This window comes from Scylla paramamosain, chromosome 9 (genome assembly GCF_035594125.1).
Source record: "Scylla paramamosain isolate STU-SP2022 chromosome 9, ASM3559412v1, whole genome shotgun sequence".
NCBI lineage: Eukaryota > Metazoa > Arthropoda > Malacostraca > Decapoda > Portunidae > Scylla > Scylla paramamosain.
Window position 1 is genome coordinate 23,294,006 of NC_087159.1, and position 20,995 is coordinate 23,315,000.

The 20,995-nt window shown below is 38.7% G+C and overlaps 1 protein-coding gene and 1 long non-coding RNA gene across 8 annotated transcripts in view; both read right to left on the reverse strand.

The window, feature by feature from the left end:
- Positions 1-1,055: 1,055 nt before the first annotated feature.
- LOC135103721 (uncharacterized) lies at positions 1,056-4,855 on the reverse strand. Its single transcript, XR_010270183.1, has 2 exons — positions 2,698-4,855; positions 1,056-1,386 (listed from the first exon to the last, which is right to left on the reverse strand). It is a non-coding gene; the product is annotated as an uncharacterized LOC135103721 (long non-coding RNA).
- A 7,709-nt stretch (positions 4,856-12,564) lies between these two features.
- Positions 12,565-20,995, reverse strand: part of LOC135103722 (RING1 and YY1-binding protein A-like) — an 82,473-nt gene continuing 74,042 nt past the window's right edge. For all 7 annotated transcript variants that reach the window (XM_064010354.1, XM_064010357.1, XM_064010355.1 and 4 more), the window contains one exon: positions 12,565-16,175. In XM_064010354.1, the coding sequence (XP_063866424.1) occupies positions 15,905-16,175 (271 nt within the window). In that variant the 3' untranslated portion in view covers positions 12,565-15,904. The remainder of the gene's footprint in view (positions 16,176-20,995) is intronic.

Consider the following 20,995-nt stretch of genomic DNA (forward strand, 5'->3'; position numbering starts at 1 on the left):
CTCTCTCTCTCTCTCTCTCTCTCTCTCTCTCTCTCTCTCTCTCTCTCACACACACACTATGCACATCTAGCGACGTAAAAGTAACCATATATCTTGCCTGAGAGAGAGAGAGAGAGAGAGAGAGAGAGAGAGAGAGAGAGAGAGAGAGAGACTGCAAGCAGCAAGAAAATACACAACTGGAAACTCTGACCTGATGGACACGGCCCAGCCAGCTGAGGACAACGCATCGATTCTACGGCCTTTCCTTTAACAGAATATGGTTAGTGTAAATTGCTACAGAGCAACTTCATGTGTGTTTCCTTATTGAGTGCTAATTACGTAAATCATCGTAGCGCAGATACTATGCATGTTTTCCTATATGAAGAACAAAGAGTTGTTGATTATTGAAACTATGTTGTGTATTTTGTGTATGAAGATTATGGTAAGTCTTGAATATTGATTGAAGATAGAAAATTTGCAATTACTGTCAGAGGGAAAGAAAACTAAGATTGTGTAGTGATTGTTATTTTGCTGGCAACATGTCGGATTTGTTTTATGTATTAATATTATTCACTAGGTACATTAAGAAAATTTATTTGAATATTCATATCCAGCAGCTTGAGGCACTGTGCAACATCTCGGACACGATAGTTGAAGCTGGTGAATCGAGGGAAGATGGCAGGGAAAGCAGTGGTGGGGGAGGGGTGAACGAGCAGTAACTAGCACCGGCTGGCGAAGCCTCACTGGTTGGTGGCACCACTGGATGGGTGTGAACAAGGTAGTTGCTGGTTTCCTCACATGTCCCCCAGCCAAAGTATCTGCTGCATAGCAGATGAAGAACGACATTTACCGAAGGCCCACAGGCAAAGGTCAATTAGGATTAAGTGCATTCAGAACTCTAGCCAACTAAGGTCTACTTTAGTGTTATCAGACTCGGCAACATGAACAATCCTGAATTTGCATCAATGAAGACTCAAAGCCCATCGCAACACCCTATCATTTTGGCCTCTAAATCGTTCAAAGTAGATCAGAGGCTTATGGTCAACTTCAAGGATGAATTCTTTACCTCGGTGGTAGAAATCAAACTTATTTACACTGAACACGATGGCTCGGCATTCCCTCTCGATTGTAGAGTACCACTGCTCTCGATCCAGAAGCTTCCAGCTGGCATAGGCAATTGGACGCAGACGATCCTCATGATATTGTAGAAGTGCAACACCAAGTCCATGGCTGGAGGCAACAGTTCGCAGGATGAATGTCTGAGTTGGATCTGGAGGACAGAATGAGTCCAGAAGAGAGGGCTTTCTTCAGTTGGTTGAACCAAGAGAGCAGATCTTCGGTCCACTGAAGCAGTTCATGTACAGGCTTCTTCAGCAAGTCAGAGAGGTGGCCAGTGAGCTCTGAAGTCTGGGAAATGAAAACTTTGTAAAAGGAAATTATTTCAAAGAAGCTTCATAGCACTTTCTCGGTGGTGGGAGGAGTCATGGAAGGAATGGTGGCTATCTTTTCAGCTTGGGGCTGTAGACAGTCCAGCAACAAAATAAATCCCAGATAACTGACAGACTCGACTCCAAACCACCACTTCTTAAGAATGACAAGGTGAGACACTTCCTGTAAAGGAGACCTTCCTTGTGGAGTAATTGGTGGGTAGATCCATTGCTAGACTTCTTATACTTCACTGGAGGCAGCCTTATCTCTTACATTATCCAACAATGGGCAGGAGACTTGAAATCAGCGAAACTGTGAGGGGTCACAGAGAGGCTAGACCTTGGGTAAAACTAAAGAATGGATCTGTTTCTGATGAGCTGTTTGGGTTTCCACAGCACAGACTTTGGAAGTTTTATGGGTGACGTGGACAAGAGAAGTACATTGATTGAAGGAATTGTGCTTATGTGGAGGGAAAGAAGACTCCTGTGAAGCTCTGGTACCATCCTTAACATCAGACAAGGACAAAGAAGGAATCTGATCTGATGGTATGCAAACGTCAGTAAACAGAGACAAGTGAGTAGTCTGGTCAGGTGTAGAATTAGCTGTAGAATGGCAGTTGTCATTCTGGAGAGGATCAGGATTACATGGATCTATAACAATTCCAGGAATACTGCCAACTAGGACATCAGCAAACTTAATTGGGGCTCTTATTACATCTGTCTAGCCAGTACAAAATGGCATCTTAGGTAACACTGCACAACAGGGAACTCACTGACGCACCCCAAGTAATCAGCTACTTTGACCTTGCGACAGAGGGATGGGTCAATATTAGTAAGAGCTTCCTCTTAGACTACAACATCTGAGCACCCAGTGTCTCTGATTATAAAAGAAGACCATGACCCATTAATGGTTTCCAACACGGTGTAGTTAGAGATTATGATCAGCGGCGTACCGAGGAAGAGAGGGCATGTGGCCATGTCCCCTCCCCCCATTTTTGCAAAGTTTTATCTATTTATTTATTTTTATTTTTTTTTCAACCAGTAGCGTCTATAGGCTTCAGGAGGGCTGCTATTATGCCCCCCCCCCTGGTAGTGACGCAGGTAAAATTATTTATAGTGGTATCCATATATATATATATATATATATATATATATATATATATATATATATATATATATATATATATATATATATATATATATATATATATATATATATATAATGGCCCCCGCCCCTCTTTTCAAATTTCTGGGTGCGCCACTGTCTATGATCCTCTAAACAGAATCCAACCTTATATTGTGATGCAGGAGAAATTGGGTCCTAGCTCAGGGATTCTAGGGGACGGGGTGGCCTAATGTGTCCCTCTTCTCCACAGTGGTAGGGCTTCACTGAAGTAGTAGTACGTTTTACTGAAGATTTACTCTTCAGCTGAGGTCCACGATGAACGGAAGTTTTCCTGGGACTGTTGGAAGAGGAAAACTTGGGATGGGAGTTGTGGGCGTAAGACCAGTCGTCTGTGAGTTGCACTGCTTCCTTCAGCCTTGATGACCTTCGTTCCTTGATGAAGAGACGGATTTCAGGTGTGAATGAGGACAAAAATTGTTCAAAAATAATAAATTCTCTTAAATTATCAAAAGAGGTAGCCACAGATATGATTCAAGCCAAAAATCTAACATCCTTGACAGCCGAGTCACGACCTGATGGTAGTTCTAACCCCCCCCCCCCTGGTAGTGACGCAGGTAAAATTATTTATAGTGGTATCCATATATATCTGATCTTTGCTGATCAGAAGTCAACTCTATATCCATCTGGTGTCTTGGTGAAGCCAGTCAACAATGCCTGTTTCAACGTCAAAATCCTTGGTTGCAGAGGATGGAAAGATGATATACAACTCAGTTGCTTTGCCAGTCAAAAGGCAACCTAAGATAGTCTGACTGCGTAGATGTCTTTATCCAAATTAAGCAACTCTGTTGCTTGCTCAAATCTTACTAGATAAGTAGCAACGCCCTCTTCATCTCTGTAGACTGGTAAACTTGGTCTGGTAACAGGCTCACTTGGTAACAAGACTTGAGGCTCAGCAAGTTTTATCTCCTTTTTTTTCCTCTCAACTTACTTTTCTGCAGCTTCTCTCTCTACCTGCTGGATTTCACTCTCAAGTCGACGCTCGTCTCATTCAAACATCTGCTGCTGAAGATCCAATGGCCAATGTCTCGGCCTTCTAGTCCAAGTGCCTCAGCCCGAGCCTTTAGGGTCTCGAAGAAGTCATGGTGTTAGGAACACGTGGAAAACAATCCAAAGGTATGTACAAACAACCATACACCCAAAATCACACCAATCAATAACAGCAAAATCTCCAAATACATGCAAAAAAAAAGAACAAACAGAAAAGGGGACAGAAAAGACATCTCAAACCACTAACTTCATTCCTGGGCCTCAGGCAGCAAGGAAGTACTGTAGCGAGTATGAAAATATCTCCAATCTTAAGAAAGAAAAATAATTGACGACTTACATCCTGACGAGGTCGCCAGATACGACAGGATCGCGGTGGCACCACAATTACTCGTACCCAACTTGATAAAGAAAGATAAAAACAAAAAAGACATCATCCAAATTATGTTATCCAAAGATTAGTAAAATGGGGAATGGAAACACCAAACAACTCAATCTCTCTCATCAGAAAGGTGTGTGATCCCATCACTCTCAATACAGCAGCCTGGTGGGTAGAATACCCTTGGCAGCAGCACACACACTCCCCGGATAACAAGCAGGAGCTGGGGAAGCATAGTTAGCAGGACTGGTAGCGTCAGCGGCCACACACACACCACGGATAACACCCAGGAGCTGGAGAAGCATAGCTGGCAGGACTGGTAGTGATGAAGGGCACTCTAGAAAGAAGCCCAAACTTTAAGAGGAGCCTTCACGTAGGGTGGATAGCTTATAGACTAGGTGTTGTTGGGTGGAGAGCTGTCTGCCAGAGCTGGTGAATCAAGGCTTCCTCCTTTACTCCATTCAGATGGAAGACTGCAGGGAGAGGAGAGGTGTGTGAGAGGTGAACGAGTGGTAATTAGCGCTGGCTGGGGGCATTTCATTGACCGCTGAATCCTCTGATTGGTGGCGCCACTGGGTGAGTGTGAACGAGCTAGTTGCTGGTTTCTTCACGCACCCATAATGATGTATTCATGTCTGTGTTTTCCGTTCAATGGATGTGGAGATTTTTTGAGGAATTGGTGAATGTTAGGTTGATGTTAAGGAAACACAATTGTCAGGTGTTGTACAGTAAAGGGAATGTTTCTATCTCCTACTCTGTGGCAAGGAGCCCGAGTCTCGAAAAGCAGGTAATAAGCAATGATAAATGTAGTGCTAAAGCTAAGGTCACTGTTTTGTCTTAGAGCCTCCATGTACTAATTTAACATTTCTTTTGGTGTCTTCATAGAAACCACTCGCGGCCACAAATAATTAAATAATGGGGCAATGCTACAATTGCTACCCATTATTTCATATTCCTTTGGGGTTAAGTGTGTCAAGTGTATATATATATATATATATATATATATATATATATATATATATATATATATATATATATATATATATATATATATATATATATATATATATATATATTCTTAATTCATTAATTCAGGTTACCACTTATTAACACCAGAACAAACTGAAGGAGAAAATGGCACTACAGGATGACCAAGACTCAGCAAAGAAAGCCATATCACCAGTAGAGCAGCCATGATAGAACCATATTGGCAATCAGATAGTGATTGTAAAGTGATAGATGCTAAAGAATCTTCCTTTTGAAGATAGACTAAGAAAGAAACTTAGAGAGGGACAGGAAATTAAAACAACAAGACAGTAGTGGGAGAGATTAGAGCAGTCAGCCTTTTTAGGAACAGGCTGAACATATGTAAACTTCCTGCAATAAGGAAATGTAGATCTTAAAAGAGTCCAAGTTGTAGGAAGGTAGAAATACAGAAGCAGGCAGGGAGTTTCAGAGTTTACCAGAGAAAAGGATGAATGATGGAGAATATTGGTTAACTCTTACAGAAAGAAGCAAGGCCATGGGAGGAGGAGAAGCATGCTGTTTGCAAGATCAGAAGAACACTTAGCATAAAAATAGTAGTAGAATATAGCAAGGGATCCAACACTGCAGTGATGAAAAAAAGGCTGAAGACAATCAGTTACAGGAGAGGAGCTGATCAGATGAAAAGCTTTTGATTCCACCTTGTCTAGAAGAGCAGTATGAGTGGAAACCTCCCAGACATGTGAAGCAAACTCCATACATGGATGGATAAGGCCCCTGAACAGAGTTAGCAGCTGGGAGGGTGAGAAAACTGGCAGAGGTGACTCAGAATGCCTAACTTCATAAAAGATGTTTTAGGCAGAGATGGGATGTGAAGTTTTCAGTTTAGATTATAAGTAAAGGACAGACTGAGGATGTTCAGTATAGAGAGGGGGACAGTTGAGTGTCATTGAAGAAGAGGGAAGAGGGAAGGTTATGTAGAGTTGATAGATGGAGGAATTGAGTTTTTGAGGCATTGAACAATACTAAGTTTGCTCTGCCCCTCAGAAATTTTAGAAGGATCAGAAATCAGGCATTCTGCGGCTTCCCTGCATGAAATGTTTACTTCCTGAAGGACTGAACGTCTACGAAAACATGGAAAAGTGCAGAGTGGCATCATCAGCGTAGGAGTAGATAGGACAAGAAGTTTGGTTTAGAAGATCATTAATGAATAATAGGAAGAGAGTGGGTGACAGGACAGAACCCTGAGGAACACCACTGTTAATAGATTTAGGAGAAGAACAGTGACCGTCTACCACAGCAGCAATAGAACGGTCAGAAAGGAAACTTGGGATGAAATTACAGAGAGAAGGATAGAAGCCGTAGGAGGGTGGTTTGGAAATCAAAGCTTTAAGCCAGACTATCAAAAACATTTGATATATCTAAGCCAACAGCAAAAGTTTCACCAAAATCTCTAAAAGAGGATGACCAAGACTCAGTGAAGAAAGTCAGATCACCAGTAGAGTGGCCTTGATGGAATCTATACTGGCAATCAGATAGAAAGTTTTGAAGTGATAAGATGTTTGAGAATCTTCCTGCTAATGATAGATTCTAAAACTTTGGATAGGCAGGAAATTAAAGCAATAGGATGGTAGTTTGAGGGATTAGAAATGGTCACCCTTTTTAGGAACTGGCTGAATGTAGGCAAACTTCCTGCAAGAAGGAGAGACAGAGTTGAAAGAGTTTGACTAGGCATGGAGACACAGTTTCAGAGAGCAATAGGAGGAACCCTATCAGGTCCACAAGCCTTCTGAGGGTTTAGGCCAGCAAGACATGGAAAACATCATTGCAAAGGATTTTAAAAGGTAGCATGAAGTAGTCAGAGGAAAAAGGAGAGGGAGGAACAAGCCTGAATCATCCAAGGTAGAGCTTTTAACAAAGGTTTGAGAGAGGAGTTCAGCTTTAGAAAAAGATGAGATGGCAGTGGTGCCATCTGATTGAAATAAAGGAAGGAAGGAAAGATGAAGAAGCAAAGTTATTGGAGATGTTTTTGGCTAGGTGCCAGAAGTCATGAGGGTAGATACATCTTAAAAGATTTTGACACTCTCTATTGATGAAGGAGTTTTTGGCTAGTTGGAGGACAGACTTGGCATGATTACGGGCAGAAATATAAAGCACATGAGATTCTGGTGATGGAAGGCTCAAGTACCTTTTGTGGGCCCATGTATGGTATGAGAACAGGTTGTGTTAAACCAAGGTTTAGGTTGAGAAAAAGAGAGGAATGTACACCTACATGCCAGACACTATCTCTTCTGTTATGCACTCAGCACACAGACGGGTCTCTGACACAGAAGCAGTAGTCATTCCAAGGAAAATCAGCAAAACACCTCCTCAGAGGCGAAATGTCCGAGGTACCTCCACTTTGGGGGATCCTGGGGTGGGACTGGGGCTATAGGACAAGATACAGATATGAGACTGTGATTGGAGGAGCCCAATAGGGTAACAGCATAAGCAGAAGGATTGGAGGATAGGAAAAGGTCAAGAATGTTAGGCATATCTCCAAGACAGTAATGAATATGAGTAGGGTGTTGCACCATTTATTCTAGGACTAGGATGTAAGAAAGTGGAAAAGTGAGATATACAGTAGTAAAACATGTGGGTTTGAGTGAATGGAGAAAGAGATGGAACAAAAGAGTACTTTGGAACAGTATAGCAAGAAAGAGGGCCCAATGTATGAAAAGTGGTATGAGGGAAGCCTCATACCACTCTTCTAAGTGAGTGCACAGGTGCACAGCGTATGGACGTGAATGCAAGGAATTACAGATGGTCCAAGTCCTGCATCAGTATGTGCTAGATGTGTGACAAGGGAGAGGATGAGACAGTGGAGCATGTGATGCTGGAATATGTGAAGTATGCCAGAGATAGGGATGAAATGATGCAAGTAGTGCTGAGGGAATTGTGGTATGTCATAGTGGAGAAGACAGGAAGGAAATGGATGGTTGTTGCTGTGACTGTGTAGAGAGATGAATGAATGTTTGATTTTGAGGCTGTTAAAGATTTCCTGGAAGAAATGTGGGGTGCTAGAGGTGTGAAAGATAATGTTTGTTTTCCGTTTGCTGTTTTCCTTTTCCCTACAGGAGTTGCTGATACAAAGGCTTGGCTCTGGAATAATCCTGAGTCACCTGTAATATCAAGATCATATCCTCAGAGCAAGATGCAATCTAATTATTACTTCATTGGTTATACCATAATGCCTTTAACTTGTGCTGTGGTGCAGTGTTGCCAACTATTCTGAGCATAAAAGTTTGATGTGTGAAATCCAGTAGATGTAAACATATATTGTGACAGGCTTTTCCACTTTCATGAACTTCATCCAGGAATAAAAAAAAAAAAAAAAAATTCTGAGCAAACAAGATCCAGGAATTCAAAGGTTGAGTTCTTTTAGAAATGTGCTTGCGTTTCATTCATTGTCAAGTGATTTTAGTCTTAGCATAATTCCTGCACCAGCCCTCTTTCCATTTTTTTCCCTGAAAATGAATATACATAGTAAAAAAAAAAGTAATGGGAGTAAACATAAACCTTTCTTGCCTTGATATTGTTTGGTTAAAAAGCCCTTCAGAGATTAACAAGTTCAATCTTTGGTGTCAGGTCTATAGACTTTTAACCTTCCCCAAGAGTTTTTGGAGAGCAATTGTTGAAACATGCTCCTGGGCTTGACAGTTATCAGACTGTTCTGGAGAGAGAGAGAGAGAGAGAGAGAGAGAGAGAGAGAGAGAGAGAGAGAGAGAGAGAGAGAGAGAGAGAGAGAGAGAGAGAGAGAGAGAAACATTTGTCCACTCTCATCCTTCAGTAAACTTGTCAGGTATCTTTGATATGACACAAGGTTATTTGCTAATTGCTACTAGTGAACTGGGGGTTTGTGACAGGTTGGAGGGCTGGTAGGGATATAGGAAGAAAGGAATGAGGACAAGACTCCATGTAGTTCTAAAGCATAAAATATCTGCAACAGCACATTCAAGTGATTCCATGACATTTATAAACATCGATGGCAAACTAACCAAGGTTACCCTGTGATGTTTATAAACATTGGTAGAACACACCAGTTTAAATGTAATGATACTTAAGGACAGTGTGGACATGTAAGTACACAGAGTTGTTGTTACAGATCAGTTATATGACTGCCTACATAAGTTCGCAAACACTGTAGCTTGAAAAATAATTATCAAGTATATATTGTCCTACCTTTTTGTTTCCAGTCCTAAATTAAAATGAAGATTACATATGGATATAGTTCAGAACAAGTGTGTAGCAGTGATGAGTCACTGGTACAGTATGAGGCATAGTCATAATAACAATAAGACTGAGAAATTTTTTAAACTTCCTGTATTCAGTGATTTAATTTCCATGAAATAAAGGTAGACATCTAGTTGGCCTGTAGATCTTTAATGATTAATTTCTTCTTCAATTTATTTATTTGAAAGGAAGATAGTTGCTGCCCCTGGCTGATTCTTCTATTACTTGTGTAATAGAGGAATCAGCCAGTCTGCTGTCCACTACAGTTTTGAGTGTTACCTCTCACTGATCATAGTGGCAGTTGAATCTGCCCAAACAACACTGGCCATTCATCACTGCTCTGGACTTAACTTGCATTTGATAATGTGTAGAGTTGTCTCCATTCCTTTATATTCTAGGGCACCTTATATCCGATTGCCAGTGTGTGTTCTGCCTCATGGTCACACTACTGGTCTTCTGGCCTTCCTTACTAAGTCTTGGTCAACTTCTTTTATTACCCTAGATATTTCAAAAGTATTTGATAGTCTGTCATAAAGCTTTTATTTCCAAACTACTCTTACAGCTTCTATCCTTCTCTCTAGAACTTCGTCTCAAGTTTCCTTTCTGACCGTTCTATTGCTGCTGTGGGTAGAGTCACTGTTCTTCTCCCAGATCTATTAACAGCTCTTGAGTTATATCCTGTCATCCACTCATCCTGGCCATTCCAGATCATCAATGATCTTTTAAAGGCAGACTTGTCCTATCCACTTCTACACTGATGATACCACTGCATTTTTCTACATGTTTTGTAAAGCATCTAACCCTTATGGAATTAAACAACTCACACATGAAAGCTGCAGAATACCTGACTAGATCTTTCTAAAATTTCTAATTGGGCAGAGAAAACTTTTTTAAGGTATCTCCTATTTATAGCAATGATCAGCTCTAGATCATTGATCTGGATCTGAATCTAATCTGAATTTGTTTAGGGGAAAAAACAAATGACTGAATCCAGTACTGATCAAAACCATAAAAACACAACAAAGTTGCTGCCCAGCTGTCACCAGAAATAGACTTTTGAGGCTCATCACTATGCACCAAGGAGTGTCAGTGAGGGGTATACATTACATTTCATGAAGCAGTTGGCCCATGAAGGCCATCCCTGAATCTCAGTTCCCTGCCTACCCAGGCTGATCCTCCTTAAAGGAGAAAAGTATGGTAACGTGATTGAATTCTGCACCTGGCCATGAGCATTGTATAAGTTTTATACAAAGATCTCTTCACATGTAGCATGCAGAAAGTACTTGCTCTGGTGTAGCATAGAATAGCAAAATGAGAAAATATTTGCATATAAGGTGAGGTTGGCCTGGACCACATACTGACACTATTGGCACCATTATTGCCACTTCTCAAAAGTAAAGATGTATTATTTACACCTGGACAAGTGTTACCTTCCTTTGTCTCATCATGTAGTCATTATTAGAGGTGGCAATGGCCACATAATTATAACCAAAAAGCCATAAAAACAAGGCTTGGTGTGGCTTGTTATACTTCCCTCGTCTCTGGTATCTATTACACACTCTATGACTACAGTAGCATTCTGTAAGTTTCATTACTATTCAGTTTGCTTCTCACACCTGTCAACCATTTTCTTGTGGTGTATTTCCCATAAACAACTCCCCAGTAGAGGCTGCTCAGCTGCTGATAGGCCGCCACCAGCAGCTTCAGCAAATGTCCTCTGATACAACCTACCGCCAGATGTAGATCAACCAGATCACGATCTGAATCACTCAGATTAGGTTAAATCTAGATCAAGATCGTAAATAGAACATGGGCCATGCAACCAGTGATCTAAAATGAATCACAGTAGACAGAAGATAGCTTTAGTTTTGTTCAGTGTCTCAAAAACTCAATTCCTCTATATATCAACTCGACAAACTCTTTTTCAGTGATACTCTACTGTCCGTCTTCTACACCATAATAATCTAAACTAGAAACATCACATCCTCTTTCCTGCTAAAAACAGTTTCTATGAGGTTAAGCATTCTGAGACATCTCTGCCATTTTTTCTAACCCCTCCAGCTGCTACCTATGTACAAAAGAGTCTTGTCTGTTTATGTATGAAGTACACTTCATATATATATATATATATATATATATATATATATATATATATATATATATATATATATATATATATATATATATATATATATATATATATATGGGAGGTTTCACTCACACTGTTCTTCTAAACAGGGTAGAATCAAAAGCATTTTTTTTTTTTTTATCAACTCGTCTATAACTGGCTGTCTTCAGCCTCTCTCTCTTCACCGCAATGTTGCATCTCTTGCTATCTTCTACTACTATTTTCACACTAACTGTTCTTAAGATCTTGCCAACTGCGTGCCTCCCCTCCTGCCACCTTGCTGCAGAGGACTTTGTTTTCTTTCAACCCTATTGTGTCCACCTCTTTAATGCAAGAGTTAAGCAGTATTTTCAATCTTTCATCCCTTATTCTCATAAACTGTGGAACTTTCTGCCTGCTTCTGTATTTACCTCTTCCTATGACTTGAACTCTTTCAAGAAAGATGTTTCAAGACACATCTTCCAGTTCTAGAAAATCCATTGGCCTTTTTTCTTTAGGGACTGGCATCTCAGTAGATTTTTTTTCCCCCCCTAGGCCAGTATCCCTCTTACAAATAGGTAAATAAATAAATAAAGAAAAAAAATAAATAAATAAAAAAAAATAATAATGACAGCATCATCATCTCCATCAAGAAGTTCCCAACTATTGAATGCTCCATCAGACCTTCTGGTATCTGTAATTCATATAACATACATTACATACTGTATATCAATTTACCAACATAAATTACATGTACTGCAATGTGGTAGAATTTTTCAATTTTCACCATCCCAAGTGTAAAGCCTCATTATGTGGATGATATGTGTAAATAAAGGTAATTTTGTAAACACATAAGACTGGTACTGGTAAACCACAGTACCTAAAATTTAACACTTATGTGATGGTGCTGTGGATTCAGCCAAGGAGTGATTCAGCAAGTGAAGAAAGCTGCAGGAGGTTGATGTGAGCTACCATCACTATGTTTATGCCAACTGATGCATAAATGTCTTGACTGGTATTAGGTATAAATGAATTTTTGTATAACGTTACTGATCACATATCGTCATGAATATTCAAACTGTAAGTAACCTTTCAATTAATCTACAAGACAGATATGGCATAAAATTATAAGCTGAGCTGTCGAATATTTCCATGAATACAAGATACCTCCCACAAAATACATGTAGAATCACTTGAAATGTGTATTTCTCACTAATGTATGATGCACTGGCAATTCAAACATACATTCAGACTTTTCCTGCATTTTTGTTTTAATATCTTCAATTCCTTGGCTAAGTATATTTTCCATTTCTTTTTTTGCTTGTGACATTCATTTCAGAATATTGGATGTATGAACCCCAGACATGTGAATATTCTGTCTATCACATGCAAGCAATCAACAAATACAGTTTTATACATAATTTTCATAAAAGAATTGTTTCAAAGAAAATAGTTTCTATATGACTATGTAGTGTTGGTTGGTATAATAATTGTATCATTAGCATGAAACATTCTCTACACACATACACAAAAAGTAAATAAATAAATAAATAAATAAAATAAATAAACAAATAAAATAAGTGAATAAAATAAATATAAATATAAATTAAATAATAATAATAATAATAATAATAATAATAATAATAATAATAATAATAATAATAATAATAATTGTATGGCCCCATTTAAGAAACTCAAACACAGCCTTATGAAAATGCTAGAGTTGTGGCAAGAATATTTGGTATTTCACAATAAACTATAGTGTAAAAGAAAGAAGGAAGGTAATCTTGTGGGGTGTATCCTGAATATGCATATGTGCTAGGTGTATGTTACATACATATTCAAAAATAAAGTGGAGAAAATAATTATATATGAAAGTTGTGGGATCAAGTCAGGAAAACAAAAAAAAGAAGGCAAATAACAGACAATATTAATGATAAGTCCTTCAACGAGAGATAACAGTTTGGTTTAACTGTTAGCCATTGACATACAACCAGCTTTGCAAATACTTGGCCCAATGAACAAACACTTCAAAACAGGAAATTATTTTGTACATAATCTAAACAAAAACAATATACAGTGGAACCTCGGTTACAGAACATCTTCCTTTCTGAACAACTTGGTTTTCAAACAAAAATTTTTGCTCATAATTGCTTTGGTTGCCGTACCATAATTCCGTTTTCAAACAAAGTTGCTTGATTTCAAATACTACAAGATGTAGCAAAAGCTGCCATTCATTGCTGATTTATAGTTTCTACATTTCCTTCATTTTAATATACCTGGAGACACACAGAGGGTAAGATGGTAATTCAATCTTTGAAATATGTTAAATGTGATCCCATTGTAGAGGTTCCTCGATGTGAACAAACAAGATTCAGTGCTCAGGAGTAATCCTGAGCCTCCTGTGGCTCTCTCTATGACCCACAGTGCCATCACTAGTGCACAGCTACATTTTCCAAGTAGCTTTTCTCAGCAGCAAGATATCTAAGTGTTATGATCACCTTTATTTTAGCAGTGAATGGGTTGCTCCTCTCCATGTCACTCTGTATGGTTTCCTTCACTTGACTGGTGACAAAGAAAATGTCTACATGGTCTAAACAATATCTTCTGATGAGTTCTGTGTCACTAAGTTCATTCAATACATCCTTTCTAGATAAAAAAAAAAAATTCTGAGCTGGAGATGTTGTGGAGTGGCCATCTTAGCAGTGGGAGCATCAGTCATTACCCACTAAGACATGGTGGATTGGTGTCTGAGAACAGATTAATCTATTTTACAATGATTCCTTTGGGGAAAAAGTTTTGGTTTTCGAACACTTCAGATTTCGAATGGCATTCAGGAATAAATTAAGTTTGAAAATTGAGGTTCCACTGTATCAGAGATGGCACTCATATCCTACTTGTTGCTAGTGTATTAATGTGAAAAATTAGTGTCTTAATATTGCGAACTGTTTGTTATAGCAGTGTGGTGATGGCAGAGTGGTAAAAAGTGAAGAGGGTCCTGCATAACCATCATCTCTAGGGAGCAGGAAAAAATATGTGGAAGTGGAAGTCACCACTTGTAGTGATATTTAATTCTAGGCATATTTTTGCAAAGTTAATACAGTAATGTACAAAATGTATTCATTCCAGTGTTATTCTGTGGCTTGAACTTGAAAGAAATAGCAACTACAGCATGAACACAAGTGGTAGGATTTGCTTGGGATGCCATAATTATCTATTAGAAATTAACCATATACAGCCCATGCATTGTCTCACTATCAAAATCTGTTGGCTCTTAGTGGTAAACATGAAGACATGTTGCTGGCTAAGAAGCCATCTATCAGCAGTAAAAAACAATGTGTTGCATAGCCAAGTACATGCATTGCTGGTGTATCATAAATAAACAGTTTTATTGAAAGCAAAAAGGGATTTCATCATCAAATATAAAAGTCCTAATAATAAATAATTGTCATAATCAAAGAAAAATGTAATTGTTACCTAACCTACAAGAATTACAGCAAAATACTTGTACATTTTCATTCTCAAACCACAAACATACATACAGTACACACATACAGAAAGACAGAGTGAGACACACACACACACATGTGCACACGCATCCATACACATACCTGCACAAACGCACACACGCGAGTGTGCATGCACGCAGACACACACACACACACACACACACACACACACACACACACACACACACACACACACACACACACAAACATTACATCAGTTCAATACAAATTTACATCAAGGACTTACAGCCCTAATCCCTAACCTCAACAAGAAACATCCCTTGGCAAATTCTTGACTGTAGTGCCAAAAAGGGGACACAAAGGTGGCAGTGGCATTACTCTGGTGCCAAGAGCAGGTACCTCTGCATCAACATTGAATTTTCAAAAATTTTTGCTAACAAGGCAACGTGATATATTTGTACATTATCATAACAATTACTTCTTGAAGTGGTCTCAATTTAAAACAAAGTACTTTCAATAATGATGATGGTTACAGTGATTGGATGTGGCACATGAAGCCACAGCCTCAGTCTCACTACACTGCAAATCCAAGCTTGAGGCAGCACAGTACTTTTCATTCTCAACTGCAGATGTCTGTGCCTCATTAAAGGTATCCACTCTAGCTAAAAATCTTTACAAAGGCAAGAACAATGGGATAAAGGCAGTCCTTTACAAACCCAGTAGTACAAATCCTAAGATAGTGAACATATATATGGCTATCTGCTGTGCCACACATAAGCTAAATAATACCTTTGAGGTTAACCAAACTGTACATACAAATTGGCAGTACTAGAGCCATGGATAAGAGTCCTATATCTCTTCCAAGTCACATATGTGAGGAGGTAGCTCAACCTCTTGCACAAAAAAATTTGTGAAAAATGGCAATGTTTCTTACTTTTGCACTGTCTCACACACATGCACCACCTTGGTAAGTGTTTGTAAGCCAGAAGGGCATGTGGTGGCGACACAATCACAATCGTTCAACTGTGGTTTGCCTCTCACCATTTGTCTCTGAAGGTTGAGAGGGTGATGTTTAGAGATGGGTATGAGAGCTGCTGATGACTTTGTGAGCTGGACCTAAGAGCTTCTGGATTCAGTAGTCATGTCACCATTACGAGTGGTATCTGTAGAGGCATCTGAGATAGAGCCAGCCTCTGAGGATGACATGACTTGAGCATCCCCATTGGTGGCTGATGAGGTGTTGCCTGAGGAGGTGGTGGTCTTGGAGGAGGATGTTGTGGATGAAGATCGATGTTTAGGTTGAAACTCTGTGATGATGACTGTCACATTATTAACAGTGACAGCATTATGTTGTGCTGTGCTACGGTCCACGTTCTTCAATCGAGGCCTGAAAAGGCATGGGTTTATGTGATACTCAAAAGCACTGTTTGAAGGAGTCAACTGTAATAAGAAATGTGTTAAACATTGAACAGATACTCAAGTTAATCATACCCAAATTTTATAAAACATCTTGCAGCAAAAATTTATTACCTACAAAACATGTCAAATATGAGAATTCTCTTGACATGGATTATATTTGTGTGTGTGTGTGTGTGTGTGTGTGTGTGTGTGTGTGTGTGTGTGTGTGTGTGTGTGTGTGTGTGTGTGTGTGTGTGTGTGTGTGTATTTACCTAATTATATTGTACAGGGCAGCCAAAGCTCATTTTGTCCTGTCTCCATATCCATATTTATCCAGTTTCCCTTTAAACATGTATGCACTGTTTGCTACAACCACCTCTTCCTTCAAATCATTCCAGATTTCAATAGTATGTGTGTGTGTGTGTGTGTGTGTGAGTGTGTGTGTGTGTGTGTAAATATTCACAGGTTCAATGTTCATGGATTTGATAATTTGCAGACTGCACCAGAAGGGAAACGTAGGTGGACTGAATTTTTTACAGGTTACCACCAATTCAAATCTCATGCATAGCATAGCTCACTACACACACACACACACATACACACTGTCTACATCAACCCGCATTTCCTCTGCTGCCTAGTAATGTTGTCAATTTAATACAGGTGTGCTTGACAATCAATTGTACACATTTCCTATTGCCCACATACAGAGGGTGTTCGAGTTATGAGGGAGATACGTTCCAGAAGGCGGCTTGTAAGTCGTTTTGCTTGTAACTCATCATCATAATTTTTCAGTAAAAAAAAAAAAGTATCATACATTCCATAAACAATGTAATGCTTACTTACTTGATACTTAATAGCATGAGAGAGAGAGAGAGAGAGAGAGAGAGAGAGAGAGAGAGAGAGAGAGAGAGAGAGAGAGAGAGAGAGAGAGAGAGAGAGAGAGAGAGAGAGAGAGAGCACCTTGTCTTATGGGTGATGTGATACTAATGAGTAGTGACAGGCTTGAGGCTTCTGCCAAACACAAGACTCAAATTTTCCAGGCATATAACCCAGGTTAAAGTGAGACGTCTCTCTCTCTCTCTCTCTCTCTCTCTCTCTTGCTGTGACTATGTTTGTGTTATCATTGATATCATATTTTCATCATGGCCTTTAGCCCTTTTGTTACTGATGCTCCACACATGTTTAAAATTCAACTCTGCTGCACCGCTGCTTCCAATGAGCTGCCGTGTTGCATCAGGCATCATCACTTTATCATTATACTGCATATAACATGCATTCTATATCAGTGTGTGTATATATATATATATATATATATATATATATATATATATATATATATATATATATATATATATATATATATATATATATATATATATATATATATATATATATATATATATATATATATATATATATATATATATATTGCATGTATACATAGATATAGACTATGAGATGCATTTGTAATGTATGAAAGTGACATAAAAATAATTAGTTATATAGCGAATGGATTTAGTAAATCTGCAACACACAAAATACAACTGAAGTTTTTTTCTATATTCAGATAAAAGAAGACTGATTGTGCTACTGCTCGTCTAAGGGAGAGATGGCAGCAGGTCTCTGTTCAGAAAAAGGGTCAGCTAGCAAGGTAAACAGCCTGCTGCCCCCCAAGCAAGAGAAAATGGTGACCTGGGCAAACTACATAACTCCTCCTCTTCCTCCTCCTTATTCATGTCATCACTAAAACTCACTTCACTATCGTTCTCCACCATATGTTCCTCATCACTCTCAGATCATAAAAGTAGCCCTTATCATCAAACATTTCTAGGTCATTATCACCTTATAAAACTCCAGCAGGTGACATCAATATAAAAAATAATCCACAAAAGTCCACCATCATAAGAGTTAGGCGGAAGACACTCCCTCCCATATTATTCTTATTTTATAGATCACAACATATACATCATTATGTACATCAAAATCAAATTATATAAGATATATTCACTAATCATCATGATATCATTGCACTATCATGAAATAAGACATTGGGAATGGGATAAGAATATGAACAAGTCGTGAGATTTATGCTGAGTATGTGTGCCACCCAACCACACAGCATATTAGAAGCCTTTGTTTCTTCCACAGAAACCACACGTCAAGTGATGTCACTAGTTGTCACACTGCTCATGGTAGTGCATTGGAGAAACTTTTTCATGTTGTTGCACATACACATTTTCAACCAGTGGTAAAGAAGGTATTAAGAGACATTCAAAGGCACCTTGCTACATTTGTTAGTAAAAATTCACAGTAGCTACTAATTAATAAAAATGTGCTTGTTTTTCACAGTATAGTGATGATATCAAGGCAGAAAAGTAGAGGTGGCAGTAGATACCTGCCCAAATGATAATTACTCCCAATGAGGTCTGAAGCAGTGGATCAGAGGGTGCTGTGAACTTACCAATAACTCAGTTGTGACCTCACTGAATGCTTACATTTGTATCTCATAAGACAAGGGGACAGTCACAGCCTGCCCTCTAAAGACTAATCTCTTCCTTCACACAAAACTACATGCACCTAAATACACACACACCCTTCACTCAAAATCCCAAATTAGTATGGTGACTCCTACACCAGCCTCGGAGTCCCTGTCTGGGGAGGGGACCACAAATGTTCCCAAGTTGGGCTGCTATTCTGGTACTGGCCCTAAGTGTCTTGAAACCCCTCCTCAACTTTTTTGTTCATTAACTTCTGCAAAATCTTCAGCCTTAGATCTAATTTTCAATCTGTAGAACACCACCTCTCCTCTTCTAAACCGTATCTTCTTTTCCTCACCAAAACACAGGTGTCTGAGGCAACAGACAGTAGCCCTTTCTCTGTTCCCTCCTACTTCCTCTATCCTCATTTTCAATCCGAAGCTGGATGTTACGTCTGTGTGTGCAACGACTTAACTTGCTCTCATGCCCACGCTCTTGAATATTCAAATTTTCCGCCATCTGGCTACAACTACAGAGTTACTCTCAAAGAAAATTTATCTGTGCTGTATACCTCTCACCTAATTTTTCTGACAATAAGAAATTCTTTGACTACATACTTGACTTCCAAAGTGGAGCACAACTTGATTCTCTTCCCTTTTGTGGAGATCTCCATTCTTTGAGACTTGAATGTTCACCACCATCTTTGGCTTTCCTCTACCTTCACTGACCATCCGGGTGAACTAGCCTTTAACTTTGGTATCCTCCACGACCTAAACCAATTGGAGCAACACACGACTCATATTCCTGACTGCAGGGTTGGAAAAAAAAAATCATGATTTTCTTGTTTTTTAAACTTTAAATATTTTTTTTCTATTTAAATGATCTTTGTGCATTAATGCTTGTTTGTTTGCACTGATTATTTGTTTCAATCTTATGAGGCCATTTTCTTGTATTAAACTTGGCCAATGTTAAATGAAATCATAGTTTAATATACATTACCCAACATGAGTTTTTCACATAAAAATCATAAGTAGGGCTAATAGTTACACTAACTTGCTTTGCATTAAAAAATAATTAAGCTCATTAATCTTCATAATTACATTTACTGTTATTATTAACAAAAATACCTTACTTTTTTTTATGCTTTTGAATATTTTTCTTGTAAGAGATAGCAATGATCAACTGGTGCCTGACTTGCTACAGGACCAGTACAGGATCAGTACACTCAGTAAAGGTCAAGTAGACTTTATACTTTTCCTGTGTAACTACTTCACATGTTCTTCCTTTTTCCTTGTGTGTGTGTGTGTGTGTGTGTGTGTGTGTGTGTGTGTGTGTGTGTGTGTGTGTGTGTGTGTGTGTGTGTGTGTGTGTGTGTGTGTGTGTGTGTGTATATATATATATATATATATATATATATATATATATATATATATATATATATATATATATATATATATATATATATATATATATATATATATATATATATATATATATATATATATATAATTCAAATCATTATATATTTTACCTCCAATGAATAATTTTTAATACAGCATATTTAATTTTTATTTAAATCATTATTTTTTTACTTTGGTTTAAATCAATTGAAATCACTTGGATTCAAATCAAAGCAATTCTGCCTGACTGTCTTGGAGATATGTCCAACATTCTTGACCTTTCCCTCACCTCTAATCCTTCTGCTTATGCTGTCACTCTATCTTCTCCGTTGGGCTATTCCAATCACAACCTCATATCTGTATCTTGTCCTATTGCTCCAATTCCTGGTCAGGATCCCCAAAGCAGAGATGCCTCTGGCATTTTGCTACTGCTAACTGGGGGGGACCTGAGGAGATATTATGCTCATTTTCCATGGAATGACTACTGCTTCCATATCAGAGACCCATTTCTGTGTACTGAGCGCATAACAGAGGTGATAGTGTCTGGCATTGAGGCATACATTCCTCACTCTTTCTCTTGCTCTAAACCTTTTAAACCTTGGTTTAACACAGCCTGTTCTCATGTTATACATGATAGAGGTGTCCCACAAAAGGTACTTGAGCCTTCCATCACCTGAATCTCATGCTCTTAATATTTCTCCCAGGAATCACGCCAAATCTGTTCTCCAACTAGCCAAAAACTCCTTCATTAATAAAAAGTATCAAAATCTTTCAAAATCTAACTCCCCTTGTGATTTCTGCACCTAGCCAAAAAGCATCTCCAATAACTTTACTTCTTCATCTTTCCTTCCTTTATTTCAACCTGATGGCACCACTCCTATCTCATCTATCTCTAAAGCTGAACTCTTCGCCCAAACTTTTGCTAAACTTGG